The sequence below is a fragment of the Rhamphochromis longiceps genome, linkage group LG8, assembly GCF_057381845.1.
Source record: "Rhamphochromis longiceps isolate RC_006_pf linkage group LG8, R_longiceps_female_GT1.1, whole genome shotgun sequence".
In the NCBI taxonomy this organism is placed as follows: domain Eukaryota; kingdom Metazoa; phylum Chordata; class Actinopteri; order Cichliformes; family Cichlidae; genus Rhamphochromis; species Rhamphochromis longiceps.
Genome location: NC_140564.1, coordinates 18,140,138 through 18,155,977, shown reverse-complemented (window position 1 = coordinate 18,155,977; position 15,840 = coordinate 18,140,138). Strand labels below are relative to the sequence as shown.

The following is a 15,840-nucleotide window of genomic DNA, read 5'->3' as shown; positions in this document are numbered from 1 at the left end:
CTCACTGTATGTCTGCATGTGTGTGTATATGTGTGTGGCTCAGTAAACATAAGGTGGTGCTGTCTTTAAGAGAGAGAGCCTGGGAAGTGGTGATGTAATGTGTTCTCAGACAATGATGTCATCGACTGAGACATGGCAAGGATTTAAAGTGACAAAGGCTTTTTCAGCAACCCCGTGTAATTCTGCATCAGGTCTCCTCAGAGAAAAGCACCTAAACACCGCGGGGACCTTCAGTGGGTGGGAAAAAAAGGGCTGAAATGAGAGCAAAACATAAATGTGATTCTGGCACATACAAAGCTCGAGTCTGGGTCTCGACGTGGCACACAGCAGTTTTATTAATCAGGATATCTGAGATACAAAAAACAACAACACATTTTGCAGCAGGAACAATAAAAGGGTTACCAATCACGAGCAGCCATTAGCTATGACTCCTGCGCTATGTTGAATGCATATTTTGAGAGGAATGATCATGTTAGCCTCAAACACAGAGCGTGTATCGACAGCGGCTATAGAGAAGGTATTTGGTTTTTTCCACTGCATGAACAATACTTTATTTCCATACAGTACATAGTTTTTGTTATGATGAAATATTAAGACTTTCCATTGCATTTGCATAAATGTTCAACAGTAGATAGTGGAAATGTTTAAACTTACCAAATATTAAAGGTGTTTCTGATACTATATGTTCCCATTATACAATTTGTAATTTAAAATTAGGTCCAGACTCCTTCAGTCAGTTGAATTCTTCTAACATTTTTCACTGCAGTCACTCTAAACTGTGTTCTTGTCCTTCTTGAGTTTGTTCACTTAAGCTCCTTAAGCCGTCTCTGTGCTTTCTTTTATAAACTTGTTCTTAATACTGTTACTCTCGCCTTTCCGAAAGAAGCACTCCGAATCACACGTCCGGCTTCATGCACAGAGCTGGATAGAGCAGCAGAGCTTTTGTTGCCTTGTTCTGGGACATTCTCATTTTTCTCGTCGCATAAACTAGCAGACTTTTTCAGTTCTTCCGATCTCACTCGCCCAAACTTCCTGTCCCCTGACTCTTTCGCTCTACTACGTTCCTCTCTTGTCTGACTTGCACTTCCATCCAGTGTCTGTTTGGGATCAGTGTCCCCAATGCAAACTCTGCCAGTAGTTTCTTTAACTTTCAGCTGGCTTTCTGACCTTGAGTTGTGCTCACATTCATCTGCAGCGCTCTTTTCAAAAACAGAAGCATCTTTTGTTGCTTTTTCCTGAAGGTCCACTGTTGAATCTCGAGGTTTGGAAGCAGCTGTCCCACTACTTTCATTACCATTTAATGACACAGGCTGAGTGACATCCTTATTCTCTTGGTCAGATGAAGGGCCAACATTACTGGCAGCATCGGCTGGCACAGACTCAGTGATCAACAGTGGGTCTTTATCTTCTGGCCCAGATGATGTTTGAGCACATGAATTCCCATCGTTCTTTGTTATGTCTGAATCTGAAATACTGATGTCACATGCAATCTTATAGAAGAGTGAATGGTTCTCTTTCATCTTCTCTAAGCTCTCGCTCACTGCTGATAACATTTCATTTGAATCAGTAATGCCATCAGATGAAGCTGCCTGGTTGTCTGCTGCCTCCTCATTACACAGTGTTTCTGTGGCAGGGATCTGTAGAGGTATGAATCCTTTCCACTGGTTTGTGGAAAGGAACCATTTGGCTCTCAGATCAGAGGCCTTAGAATCACTTTCATTATCATCACCATCAGGATTGTCTTCAACCTTTTTCTGTTCATCATCTTTGAGACCTATGAATCTCTTCCCTCCATCTTTCGGATAAACAGTCATGGATGAGATATGATAGGGTGAAGCTGGACGTTTGATCTTACTTTTGGCAACCCCCGGTCTCCCGCTGTGCTGTGTTCTGTTCTCTAACTTGGCCTGATTATTAAGTTGCTGGTGTTCTTCCTCTTTATCCTCAGATATTGCACTTGAAAGCTGAAGCTCTCCAGAACTTCTTAAGTTATCCCCACAGCTTCCATGGCCATCATGGCCTGAAAACACAGATGATTTAATCTGTCAGGTGCAATAGTTAGCAGTTAGCACTTCTACTAATATAGAAACCATCATAAAAGTTTGACGTAGCGACCATGGTGCCACCCACTGGCTAGTGGACTACTGTTAAAAGCTGTAAGTTCAGCTGCTGTATCATCATTATAATGTTGGCCCAGGACTAACATTGCAACTAACCAATCACATTGTTGTAATATCACAGTTTTGGAATAAGAAAAAAATGTTTATGTAAAACAAATAGTAGACATTACAAGTGTTTCCTTAATTAATTTGTGCAATATAACAGACATAGAATCAAGTTACGCTTGCTGTTAAGCAACTTTAGCTTACTTGTGTTGGTTTGCTAGTGATAGTTTTTAATAGCATTAGCTAACTTCTTAGCTAATGTGAACAGACTGCTTAGATAATGAGATTGTTCAGCTGCAATATTCATCCTGGACCGACATTGTTATGATGTAGGAACAAGACCAACATGGGGATATCAGATTGTCCACGGTCTTATACAATAGCAACAAGGTAGCCAAGGGCCTTACTACTGTTTTTCTTCTTTCCTCTGAATGTCACAACAATTTACAAAATTAACATCTTTTTGTTTAAAACTGCCATAAAACTGGCAATCAAAAACATAAACTTATTAGGAAAATGCTGATTGAAGTCATAAATTGAGTGAAATTGAGTTCAATAGAATCTATTTTTGAATCCATAAGTGTTGCCCCCTGCTGGCTATAAAAAATAATGCTTCCAGTCAATTTCAGACTCCTAGTCCATGTCTGTCTTTTATATACATTCAGTGATCTTTAATTGTTAATAATGCCAAGTGTCCTAAGTGACAAGTTAATTATTAACTCAACTACTATATAATGTTAGTAAATCTATATAAATCAATACTGTATTGCTAAATTAGTAAGTACCTGCTTTCAATCTTTGTTTTCTCGCTGCATCAGAGGGAACATGGTGAACTTCCTTCTCCTTTCCCATAACCGAGAGCTGACTGTGTGTAGTGGCACTCTCTCTGACTGCGCTGATAGACAGACAACAGCCAATTTGCTGAGACTTTCATCAATATAAAGAACATTTACACTGTGTAAAAAAGAAAACAGCCCCCCCCCCCCCCCACACCTTCTTATGACTCTCTCTCGTATTCGTTCCACTCGCCGGAGCTTGGCCTCTCGCTGTTCATGGGTCAGACAGAGGTCATAGTCCATGTTTGAGGTCAGAAGGGCAGTAGACTGCTCCACTTTCTGTTGAGATGGATTTATATTAAAATGCACATATAACAATAACTTTAACTAAAAGAATAATTGTAAGAGCGACATTTATAATTTTCTATGCAGTATTGATAAATACTGCTGAATGACACAACTGATGCAATGATATTAACATATCTGTCACATCAGGCCTTCTATAACAGCTCAAATACAGCTTTAACATTTTATTAGGCTTTGAGTCACTTATAAAAGTGATACTGAATTAACTGTAGTTCAGAATTACTGTACAGACACTGATACAAGGCCTCTTGCTTCATCGAGAATCTCCAGCTGTTTGTTTAAACAAGCTTTATATCCGCATTAAACTTTAATGCAATGTTCACATATTAAGTTCAAGAAAGTAAAATAAAAAGTAAAAAATAAAGCATATTTACAAAAAACAAAAGGAAAAATGGTTTATGTGCAATTGTCATACATCCCGACAGAGGAGATAAATCTACTGTCAACAGCACATTAGAGCTCATTCAGACTGAGTCAAATTAATCTGCAATCTGATATGAAATTAAATGTGATGGATTTATCGTATTGTATCCTTTTAGTTTATTAATCATATGAATCTTAATGTTGTCTTCTTCTTACCCTTATATTTGAGCTTGCGCTTCCATTTTCTAAACCGGCGTCATCTCGAATTTGATTGCTTGACGTCTCTAAACTCTCAGTTCTGCTCACTTCTGAAAGTAACTCTTTCGTGGAGGTCCTGGATGCTCCTTGATGCTGATCTTTGTATGTCTTCTTAATGGGCTGATCCTGGTCCATCTCTGCTGAGGACCAGTTTTGATCAGGATTCTCCAACAAGGGCCTCCTGGGTGGTTTGCTTAACAGTTTTTTACCCTGTTCAGCCAGATTTAGCCGTTTCTCAGATGGGATCTGCTCAGCCAGTGGAGTATCAAGCTCAGCAGGAGGATCCTCGACAGAAACTCGTCTGGCCACAAGCGAAGACGGTAGTACAGCTGTAACCACTCGCGTCACCCTTAAGGGAAAAGGGGCCTGAGAGAATACCAAGTAAGAAAAGTAAATATATATACAACACAATATAGTCATTCATTCATTCATTCATTACTTGGCAAACCTCTGCTTTTGGCTCTGAACTTTGACCCTGAGTCTGGGCACCTGGAGCAGGAACAGGAGGTTTTTTCCTATTAGTCACCCTCTCCTGATTTCTCTTCATTCTCTCAATCTGCTCTTCTTCACTCATCTTCATCTTCAGCTTCTAGAAAAAAACATGGGCTGTTTAGAATATGAGTCATTTATGATGACTGCAGCTCAAAGATTCATAAAGCGAGAAACCCTGTCAGCCATTATAAAGATGATTAAAATAGCTTTATGTTTGAATCTGTTTGTGCAGAAGAATCTGTGTGTGTGAAATTATGATGGATATTTGCTCGCTATGCCTGTCTATATATACTGTTATATATATGCATTTGTGCAGGTGAGAAAGAGGGGGTTGGTGGCTACAGTTGAGCTGAGCTACTGCATTGAGACGTGAGCTTCTACCTCCCCCTCTCGTCTAGAACAGGTACTGCAACATGCCCTAATTGCAAGGAGGATGAGAGAATCAAAGAATTAGAATTTGGCTGTGATTGCAATGAGGAAATATCAGCTTTGACTGCTTCTATATTTGGAGCATTTTGGATCACACCGCATGCCAACACACAGGAAATTATGAAGAATCAAACCTTGGTCGATTGGTTGGTTGTGTCTGGTGGGATCCACTTTGAACCAGACTGAGAGTCTAAAAATGAGATGAAAATAGAGGAAAGTGGAAAAAGGATGGGTATAAAGAAATGTAAGGGTAGAAAGCCACTGTGGGATAATTTAGCATTATGCATAGAACACCTACTAAAGCTATTAATAATAGATATGACAGAAAAAATTAATATACAGCACAGTGTATTAATATCAGCCTATTTCTGTAGTGAGCATATTTGTGCCAACCGGAGGGATCTCTATGTGCTTTCACATTAAGGAGGGCAGGCTGGCTGTTTCCTCTTCTGTGTACAGGATCAACAGTGTGGCTGTAGATTGCCTGAAACATAAGCATAGAAATATCAGAAACATCCATGAAAATATTACCAAACTTGAATGTCTTTTCTGGCGGATTTTAAAAAATTGCCCACCTCATATGGGGACTCTGCCCATCCATGGCTCATGTTCCTGCTCTGGCTTTCTTGTAGCTCCTGGGGTAACGGTGGGCGGACTGGCGGCTCCTCTTCCACGTCCTGCAGGGATCATAGGAATGTGATGAACACTGTGGAACTATTATGGAAAAGCCAATTTATCTGTGCCAGACATAGTCATATAAATGAATGCTGCTCTGTGCAAATCTTGCTGTTCTGTTTTTACTCTCTAACAACTAGCCTCACACGATGAATATTATCAATAACTAAAATCAAATGCTGTAAAGCCAAAAAACATCATGTAGCCAGCAAGCCAGCAAAATGACTTGAATGGACAACAATTCCCTGCTTGTTCATAAGCAGAGCGCAAATGTCAGGGGCCACTGACAAATGAACAATGGACAAGTGTCATACCACTGGAAGACACTCTGTGGGAGAGCCAGGGGATCCAGGATGCGGAGCTGTGGACTGAAACACTGAGGGAGAGACAGAAAAGGTCACAGTGTTGACTCTGGTCATTGTCAGGTTATTGTCAGGTTCCATGTGCAGTATCAAGGTTACACCAGGAAACTGCTGTATACACTGGTGGCCCCAAGTGGCAGCCAGGAGCAATTATTATTATAATTAGCTATGTGGCACTGATCTGCACTGAATAACAACATCACGTGTCTTGCTTTAAAACATGGTATTTCAATCATTTGTATTATTGAGTACATGAGTTTAAGGGTTGTCAGTAGCTCAGACAGTGTAATGAGCTGGTGTTGTTGATAACCTTTTTTTCATTTAAATGTCACATTTAATGTGCTGTTATTGTTCAGAAATGCAAAGATTCAGGCAAAGATCGACTGTTATAAATGGATGAAAGAAAAGTTGTGCAGTAAGAGTCTGAATATTACAGTAGGATGTCTAGCTGATGCTCACAGTGATGTCTCTGTATCCCCAGCAGGTAGCGGAAGTGACTCCGATTGGATTTTAGTCCATCGAGTATGTCCTCCATCATCCACAGCTCTCTCTGAGCCTGAGATTGCTCCTGATTGGATAGAACATGGACATGATCCACATAGAACATCAAAATATAAGAGAGTTTCACATTTTGAGCCCCACTCCCCACATGAGGATCATCAAATTTGAGGCAAACTTTTCAATAGATGTTGTGCACACTTTAACAAAGTTTCTTTGGGAGGCCATGGGTCTTATCAGGCAAAAACTATTTGGTTTGTAGTGTAAAATTACTTGTGGCATTCCAAAGTTACAGATGTGCTGAAGTTGTGAACGGACAACAGACAGTTCACTCTCCATCCTCTCATACTGGCACCAAACCCGCTCTATTTCCTGAATATAAAGAAAATATCAGAGGATTAGTTCAATAACCCATAGTTGATGATTCAGCATCAGTGAAGAAATATTATTGTAATCTAATATGAGGGTTTTTGTTTTTTGTTTTTTAACACACCAGTGATACGTCACACATTCTGGCCCGGACTGTCACCAGCTCCTCTTGTAACAAAGCCTTCTCGGTCAGCGCTTCCTCGTGGGCCTGGGGTCCATGGCTCTTCCACTCTTCTAGCTGCAGTCTGGAAACTTCCAAAGCACACTGGACATTGTCCTGAAACACGCGCAGATGTGAGGAAAAGAACTTTATATGTGTGTAAAGTTCTAAATAAACATAAACAAAATCTGGCTGTACTTCTCGTAGCTTAATTGCACAAATGTTTTAATTACTCAATAAGTTCAGTAACTTTTCTTACGACTGTCCTATTTTTTCTGTAATAATTGTTCTTAAAAAGTCACAGTGTCCTAATAAATAAATGTACTGGGAGTGAACCTATATGTTTTTTTTTTTTAAATTCTATTAGTTGAGTGGAACCAAAAGTAAAGAAATTGGTGTTTGGTTGATTATTAGTTGGTTGTAATAGTGCTTCTTGCCAATAAATCTTATTCCTTTGTAGAGCGTGTTTATTTCCCTTTAAATGGTGCCATATTTACAAGGAAAATCCATTTGTAGGTAGAGTAGGTGGGTTGCACCTGTGAGCAGGGACCCTGCTACAGCAGTCAGTTAGTGTCTGCTCTAAGCTAGATAGAGCCTGTGCCATAGGGCAATTTCAAGCTAGTGTTCTGCAAAACCCAGCTGCAGCATTATTTGGAGTGAATCCCAGTATCGTCTCCAAATTGAAGGCCAAGTTCCATATAACAGTGGATGCTAGAGACAGGACCAAGAAGTTAACCACAAGAAGACCATTTCCTCATGTTGTCAGCACCATAGATAGTCTTCTACAAATTTATAGTCAAGGTTTGCAGGACAATATGCCTGACTACTCTCTACCCAGACAATGCAGAACAGCCTATATACAACCAATCCCTGGTCTCATAGGGCTGCCAGGAGGCTTGCCAGGACTGCACTTCACTGCCAGGCCTGTTTACGCTAAGCAATGAGCCAAGATTTTGCCTACAGCAGGTGGATTGTAGGACCAAAGTGTGGAGAAGATGTGGACAACGCTATGCTGATTGCTGCACTGATAGGGTAATGGCTTTTGGTGGAGGCAACTGAAAAAACAAGGCATGTCATCATTGGAGGCAAACTAAAGTCAGAGAAATATCAAGATGAGATTCTGCAACCACTGGCAGTCACACATCTCCACAGTCCTGGACCGAACTCTATCCTCCAAGAAGACAACGCTTCCCCCCACAGAGTGGGGCTTATCAGAAACAACCTTCAGAATTTGGGAGTGGGTAGGATGGAATGGCCTGCTTGCAGTCCTGACCTCAACCCCACTGAACACTTGTGGTATCAGCTTGAGCGTGCTATTCGTGCCAGAGTGATCAGCACAATCACGCCACACCACTGACTTGCAACAAATGCTGTTGAAGAATGGGATGCCATCCCACAGCAGTGTGTGACAAAGCTGATGAGCAGCACGAGAAGGACGCACCAGGCTGTTGTTGCTGTGTATGGTTCTTCCACATGCTACTGAGGCCCAGTATGTCTTCTGTTTTAAGGCTTCAATCATCTAATCCAATAAATGACACCAATAAAGAGTCAAAAGCAGAAACAGCTGTTTGGGATTGGCAGAGAAGATTTGGTAAGTTAATTATGGGTGCGATCCACATACTCAACTCTGCTGCTCAACCCACGAATACGTTTTCCTTCCAAATCTTACACCATTTAAAGGGAATTAAATGGTGTAAGATTTGTTTCCAAGAAGCATTTTTACAGCAAACAAATACTCGACCACACAAAAGTTTCCTTGCTGTTTGTGCTAAGTTTATATATGTGTGTGTGTGTGTGTCTTTAGATTAAATGCTTGGGTCATGTATTGTCTATATAGAATTAAATCTTTTGAATTTCCGACCTTATCCATTTGTAGCTGGGCCAATTCTACAGACAGAGACTGCAGCAGTTTGTCACACCCACACAACCTTGTTAACACAGCCTGAGGAGACAAAATCAAACTCATGACTACAAAAAAACCTAACAAATGATTTCAGTTTGCGCTGGTCTGGTGACTGTTAAGACCCAAATGCTGAAATTATGAACACTCACGTCTGCATCACTTTCAAGTGGCCGGAGTGGTGGAATTTCCCTCGGGTCAGGTTTTGGGGCCTGAAAATCATCATAGTCACCCTTTTGTTTCACAGTACTTTTTTTTTTTTTTTTAACAATGATTTTAAAATATTTCTCCTTCCTCTTCACAAACCTTCAATGTATCATTAGATACCTAAATATATATATATATATATATATATATATATATATATATATATATATATATATATATATATATATATATAACATTTTCTTTAAATTTAAAAAAAAAAAATCTTGCTAATGTTAAATCATATTAAGGGAAACATGTAGATTAATGCTTAAATGTTACTGCCTGAATGTTAAAACTCAGCTGTTTTAACACTGCAGAACACTGCACAAGCTTTAGCACACTGCAACCATCTGCTTATAGCATGAATTGCCATGAATCAGAGACATAAATGTTGAAAATGCTTAAAACACATGTATTTTTAGATTACTGATCAAACACCAACTTCATGTAATAGTCATTATAGTACATGTAGCATAATCTTGGCAGACAAAACAGTATAAATACATAATAAAACAGAAAAACACAATTATAATAACAAACACACAGTTTGTTAGTAACAAAAAAAACAGACTTAGTGACAATAAAAGACAGTGACAGACATATAACAAGTCAATGACATACACAGGACAACTGTATTAATACATTTAGAAAAAGTCTACAGTGTTTTCTTTTTTAAATAAAGGGGTAGGACACGTGACACCACAGCACCACTGAGCATGTTGTACCACACAAAATGCTGTAAGAATACAGCACAGTTCAGCAGGCTGGGCTGTACCATAGCTGGCGGTAGCACACAAACAGATAAATGGCTGCGGTGATGGTGATGATGGTGGTGGTGTTGTGGGGGGTGTGGAGAATGTGAGGCTCTCGATGAGGGGGGTAAAGGGGGCAGTAAGTCTGCATGTGCCCCTGTGGAGTAACTCTGAGGAAGGAGACCGCATGTATGTGAAAAGAGAACACAATATCAAACACTGTGCTACTGTGCAGAGAGAGTAAAAACTGTTATTGGTGACTTTAATGATCTGTTTAAGAAGATTTTACTCAATTAAATTTAACATTACTAATAACAACAAAGATTTTTTTAATTGCTTACCTTCCCTAAAGGTCTTCGCCCACTGCTATGATGAACAGAACCATATACAGAGGCAGGCTAAAAACAGGGAAAGAGAAAGGGTTGACAAACATGAGCTGTTAACACAAAACTGTGCTTTAAAAGGGCCATTCCACTCAAGCTGATGCTTTTTAATACACTGTATTAGTCAAGTTAGATAAAATGCGTGATACAACTTGGATACTTTTCAGATCAGAATACTTTATTCATCCCGAGGGAAATCTTTCCAATCCCCCTGTTTGGAGGCCATTTCTCTGAGATAAGATGAGTTTTGGCATTAGGTTTTATACAGATTGACTCTCATGAAACAATTAAATATCAAGATCTTTTTTTGAAAGTTCCAACCTTGCTTAGACTTTGCCACCTTTCTGAGCCTGGAGTGCTGGGATTGGATTTGAACTCCAGATTCGGTGAGGCAGGTGCATAGTAAAGAGTATGTGGCAGCATGATCGGGTCATCATGGGGTCGTATGTCAACCCTTCCCATCGGTGTGTGTGGTCTTGATCCCAGCTGACCTCTGGAGGTCAAAGAACCTGTTGCCATAACATCTGTTTGTGACGGTGCGATTTGACCCAGGAGAAAATCCTCCTCCTTGTTTGGACCACAAGCTCTTCTTCTGCTTAAATCTGGGCTCGGTGTTCTGTTTGTGAATATAGCAGAAACAGCACAAAGCAGCCTTTGCAGTTATTGTTTCAGCTTTTAAGAAAACCACTTGGATATGCCATTCACACACACACAGACGACTTGACAACCTGCTGTTTCTTTGATGAATGCTCCGCCTCTCCCTCTGCTCTGAGTGCGATCTCCCCATCCTTCCACCACTGAGCTTACTCGGTTCACTCAGAGTCCTGCTGACGTGCCTGTGTTTCTGGGATAGACCCTCATCATCAGAGGGAGATTTAGGGAGGTCCACTGATTCACTGCTGCCACCTATCTGCGTAAAGTCGTGATAACTTGAGCAGCGCCTGAAAGCATCAGAAAAATGCTTATGAGTCAAAATAGTGTAAAACGACCGAATGTAAAACCTCATGACTATTTTGAATGGAACTGAACCTGTTCATGGAGCTGTCTGGCTCCATTGCAGCAGACTGACTGAGGGCTCGAACCCAACCCAACATGTCCTCCTGAGTGTCTGCACTGAAGAAATAAGAGCGCATCCCCTGATGCACTACCTAGTTTGACACATATTATTCACAAATTGTTTTTTTCATTATTAAAAATTCACATTTCCTAATCTACATATACACTTAAATATTGCATGCACATACGCATGATTGGAGAATGCCTTATATCCTTGCAATGACTTGGTTTAACAATAATACCTTAAAGGTGAACTTTCTGTTCTTGCATTCCCTCGGCGTGCAGAACAGGATTTTGTAGCTTGGCAGTGGGATGCTCCCCAGAACAGATTCTTCTCTGCTGTCTGAGAAGAGGATGGATGAGACATTAACAAAAGAAGGGATGCATCACCACACATGATACAATTTCTCCTCCAGACAAAGTGCCGATCTCTTACCTTTATAGTAAAACAGACAGTAGTTAGAGAGGACGAACCATCGTCTTTTCCAAAGCTTCAAACCAGAGCTATCCTGCGGGAGGAAGATCAATTAGGCTCTGCTCTTCAGTAAACTCAGTCACACACTCTTCCGCATGCAACAGTGAAGTTGTTGATCTTTTTAAGTAGATCATGAAAGCAAATGATGCAAAAGTACTTTTTTGTTGAGCCATCCTCTGATAACCACAGAGCAGTTGGGATCTCTCTTGGCAGACTGACACCTCTTCCCGAATGTCTGCACCTTCCCATCACTTTCCTGTTACCAAAACAGGGAAAAATACATTTGTGTGCACACATGTGCTTATGCATTAACAGCATCACACTAGGTCACCCATGCGTACAAAGACGGGAGCCTTGTAATTTGAAAACAAAACTTTACCACGGGAAAATAAGATATTGTGGCCACGCTGGACGCTTGGCTTACTCTGTCGTGGTCATCCATTCTGTAGGGTGACAAATAAATGTGTTCAGACCACAGGAAAAAGATGGAAACAACAGTTAAAAGGAAATAGTCACACAGTAATAAAACCCCATAAAGTTCCACATAGACCCCCTGAATACCAAGATACATGGCTGTAAGATGACTCTGCCCACATATTCAAATGAGCTACTTGAAGCTGGTATGGCTAAGATGTAACCGCTTACCAGTACAATCTGAATCAGTGTCCCCCTCTGTAGAAGCAGTCAGTCACTCCACTGACCAGCAGCCCTGTAAGCTCCGACGTAACAAATGCCACATTCCTATATAGTTGAGATTTTTCCCTGCTCAACTGTTCATTCTCTCAAGGACTTGGTGTGGTTGCCCCATACTTCCAGAAAAACTCTCCCACAATTCTATTCTGAGCCATAACAGGCCGATGCGCATCCCCACCATGCAAACTGACAGGTGACAGCTGCGTCGCTGTGGTGGTAGGGAGGGGCTGGGACTGTGTGAAAACCAATCTGGCAGCAGGGACGGGGCTGGTATGAGACACTATCTGGTCCAAACTGCATAACTGCAGTGTGGATCGCTGAGAATAGAAAACCCAAATAAAGGAGCATGGTGGTGGGAAAGTAAAAGTTGTTTACTTTGTATAATAATAATAATAATAATAATAATAATAATAATAATAATGCTATAGTAGTATAAAAAATTAAATATAAAAGGGAAAATAAAATTTTTGCATGTTTATATGTGACAACATACAACAATCAGTGGATTTGGTATTTTATGTTAAACTACTTTCTTATTACTGTTTCTTTTACTATTAGTGTGCAGTATATATTTATATATTTCTTCATGTACTACAACAAAAATATTCCTTACATTTCTTTTGTGTGTGCATATTATGTAAGGCATTTGCATTCGTCCATAAATATTTGACAGCAAAATAACTCCAATGGAGAAACTGAAATTTCGAGTTACACCTGCTTAAGCTTCCTTATCAAAGATGTATTTTTACGGCCTTCTTGGCTCATTTGTGACCTTTGTGAAACACTAATACAGATGAACTTGAAGATGAAAAAATAAATCACGAGGAGCATCTCACGTTGAGCCACCACAAACACTTGCATGGATGAACCAGATGTTTGATATGATTTGGTATCCACAAGCTCTGCCGGTATCAACCACATTTCCCTACAAGTGCGGCATGGAGTAAATGAGAGAACTCAGTCACGTCTTTGTTAGAGACCAACAACCTCATAGCCACTGGGGGTTCTGTGGGTGTTGTGAAATATTTGGAAAATCTCCTTTTTAATCAGTGAGGGTCACCACCTCAGAGAGGAGAAGACTTAAAATGCTAAAGAGGGATGGTGGGGAGGACAAACGGTGGGTCTGTGCACGACACAGAGTGCGCTTTGTGATGCCCGAGGACTCTGAAGCATCATGTGAAGTTGGACACAGACCATGTTGAATACATTGCCCCAGAAAATAATCCTCTCCCTCTCTCTATCAACAAAAACATTTGTATGTCTCCCACATTCTCATACTTTTAAAAGCCAACGAAAGCTATCAAAATACGTTTGACCTTGATAAAGCAAAGCAGTGACGTAGGACACTCTCTCGACTCTTAACTGGGCTGTCATTTCTGAGGACACGAGATTGCTGGTTGCTGCACATTTTAAGGTGTTGAAGCCATAAAGTTGATGCTTATAAGAGTAAAACTTGCTGAGTTACTACAGAAAAGTTTAGCACAGGTTCAAAGAGGTCCCTCAGGGGGCCACTGAGTGTTTCAGCCACAGATAATAAATATCAGCCACAAAGCTGCTTCACAGTATTGTTAACCTTTAGCAACTTTGCTCACAATTTGTCACATTATTGACCAAAGATTAAATAAAGATAAATGATTAAGAAGTGTGATGTTTAACTGTGCAACCATCTAGAACTACATGAGACATAAATGTTAATAAAGATGCCATATTGCTGTATATACCTGACTAATCGCGCCTGCCTGCTGGCTGCTTCAAGCTCCATCACTTGGCACTGTTCCTCACAGCATCTCTTCAGGCTTGGCAGCCTTCTTCTTGGCTACCACGAGCTCCTGTTGCCCAAACAGTCACAACGCTCTTCTGCTACACTCCGCTGCTCTCCGTGGACGTGTGAATCTCCCTCTCTGTTGTCGACTGTTTCACTCTGGTCTGACTTGTAGCAGCAGTCCTCGCTTGGTGCTCTACCTACGCTGGCTGTTAGCACTCAGTCTGTTTTTCTGTCCACTAACAGTGCACTCTCTGTGAGCCCCTTCTTTCTTCCTCCCCCTCTTCTTCTTCACTGTCCCTCCCTCTTGCCATGCCCTTGACAGCCTCTCTGTCTTTTGCTGAGTGTGGGTTTGTGACTCAAGAATTCCCACACACACATTAAAAAAAACAAAAAACAGCTGTTTTCTCGTGCTTCTGTTTTGCCCCTTGCATTATTTAAATTCTCAGTGTAGCTTTACTACAATCAGAGATTTGGATGCCAGTCTTGAGTCAGCACCCCCAATAAAAGCCAAAATATTCAGAGAATGAGGGGCACAATGAGACAAAGGCTTTAAGGCTCTGGCTTACTTCCAAAACCATGCCATGTGCAAGACAAAGTAAAGTTTTGAGTTAGGAAAGCAATTTGACATTTGGTTGATGGATTGTTTAGGCACTTTAAATCTATTAAAGTTTAAATTATTAAAAGAAAAAGAAGCCTTAAGAACAGATGTAAAACCTTCAGAAGCTGCATTAAAATATAAGATAACCAATTATTTTATAATTAGCCTGTCTAGACTTGAAAGGCTCCCACAATTAGGCAAAAATAATTTTCCGAGATGGTCCCTTCTTATATATTTTTTCTGCTATGCCAAGTCAGCGTCTTGTATAGCTGATTGTAGAGAGTACAGAAGAAAACTAATGATGCTCCGTTAATACAGCTATAAAAAAAGAAGAAGAAGAAAGAAAGTACAGCGCTTTAAGGTTGACGGATTGAGAGTAATTAAAACTATGCCTGTTATATACTTATATGTACAAAAGCTTAACGGGAAGAAAGGCACTCAAAGAGAAGCTGAATGCTGATAATCAGCAGTGTACACATGCCTCAGGAGAGCTGGTGTTATTGTAGCACAGGAGTAAGATATCAAAAGCATTTTAAGTGGTATGATAAGAACACGGGAGACAAGAGAAAAGTCAAGTGTAAGCAGGAGCGTCCTGAAGCCTGGTTGGCAGTATCTTTAATCTAAGAGTATCTCCTGTGAAATGAGCTTTTCAGAATCCTGCGACCTAGACGCAAACACTCAAGCTATTTCTCAACACTCAATAATAATCGTGCTGTCTTATAATTAGCTCACGTGTCCAGGCCATTTGCTTTTATCCAGGAAGGTCTTTATCCAGGATGCTCAGGATGTCCCGTTCTCACGTGGGACAAATCAGCTAGCCTACAGTAATTATTGACCACTCCCTTTTAACATAGTGAGCAGTCGCCCGCATGCAGTGACAGACAGCTGCATGACTACTAATAGTCTCCTGTTACACGCTTAACAACCTGTGGGGCCCTCTCATAGGATTATGGGAAATGCAGTTTATTTTAGTGAGGAAAAAATGGCAACATTAGCTTGAAAGGCCAAAGGTCAAGCATAAATCACACCAACAACATTTTATTCAGCTGCATCCATCAGATGATTAAATCACAGGAAGATTTCTCTGGTCAAAGGTTT

The 15,840-nt window shown here is 40.5% G+C and overlaps 1 protein-coding gene across 2 annotated transcripts; it reads right to left on the bottom strand.

Moving 5' to 3' along the window:
• Nucleotides 1–315: 315 nt before the first annotated feature.
• Nucleotides 316–15,601, bottom strand: plekha4 (pleckstrin homology domain containing A4). 2 transcript variants are annotated; one of them, XM_085416226.1, is made up of 25 exons: nt 15,475–15,601; nt 14,101–15,060; nt 12,066–12,129; nt 11,844–11,942; nt 11,648–11,720; nt 11,454–11,554; nt 11,185–11,303; nt 10,884–11,096; nt 10,477–10,771; nt 10,114–10,170; nt 9,796–9,942; nt 8,966–9,025; nt 8,775–8,855; nt 6,878–7,030; nt 6,658–6,756; nt 6,346–6,454; nt 5,839–5,900; nt 5,425–5,526; nt 5,243–5,333; nt 4,984–5,039; nt 4,377–4,517; nt 3,887–4,294; nt 3,159–3,280; nt 2,951–3,060; nt 316–2,020 (listed from the first exon to the last, which is right to left on the bottom strand). In XM_085416226.1, exons 2-25 carry the CDS (start codon nt 14,139–14,141, stop codon nt 840–842), a joined length of 3,984 nt encoding a protein of 1,327 aa, XP_085272352.1. In that variant the 5' UTR covers nt 14,142–15,060; nt 15,475–15,601; the 3' UTR covers nt 316–839. The 2 variants fall into 2 exon arrangements, with proteins under 2 accessions (XP_085272352.1, XP_085272353.1); XM_085416227.1 differs by lacking the exons at nt 14,101–15,060; nt 15,475–15,601 and adding an exon at nt 12,332–12,846.
• Between the last annotated feature and the right edge of the window lie 239 nt (nt 15,602–15,840).

Coding starts and splice junctions, on each gene's coding strand:
- plekha4 (XM_085416226.1), bottom strand. CDS start 14,141: ATGGAGCTTGAAGCAGCCAGCAGGCAGGCGCGATTAGTCAG. Junction 7,031..8,774: donor CCCAGCTACAAATGGATAAG/GTCGGAAATTCA, acceptor CGCGTGTTTCAG/GACAATGTCCAGTGTGCTTT. Junction 5,527..5,838: donor CCACAGAGTGTCTTCCAGTG/GTATGACACTTG, acceptor TGATCCCTGCAG/GACGTGGAAGAGGAGCCGCC.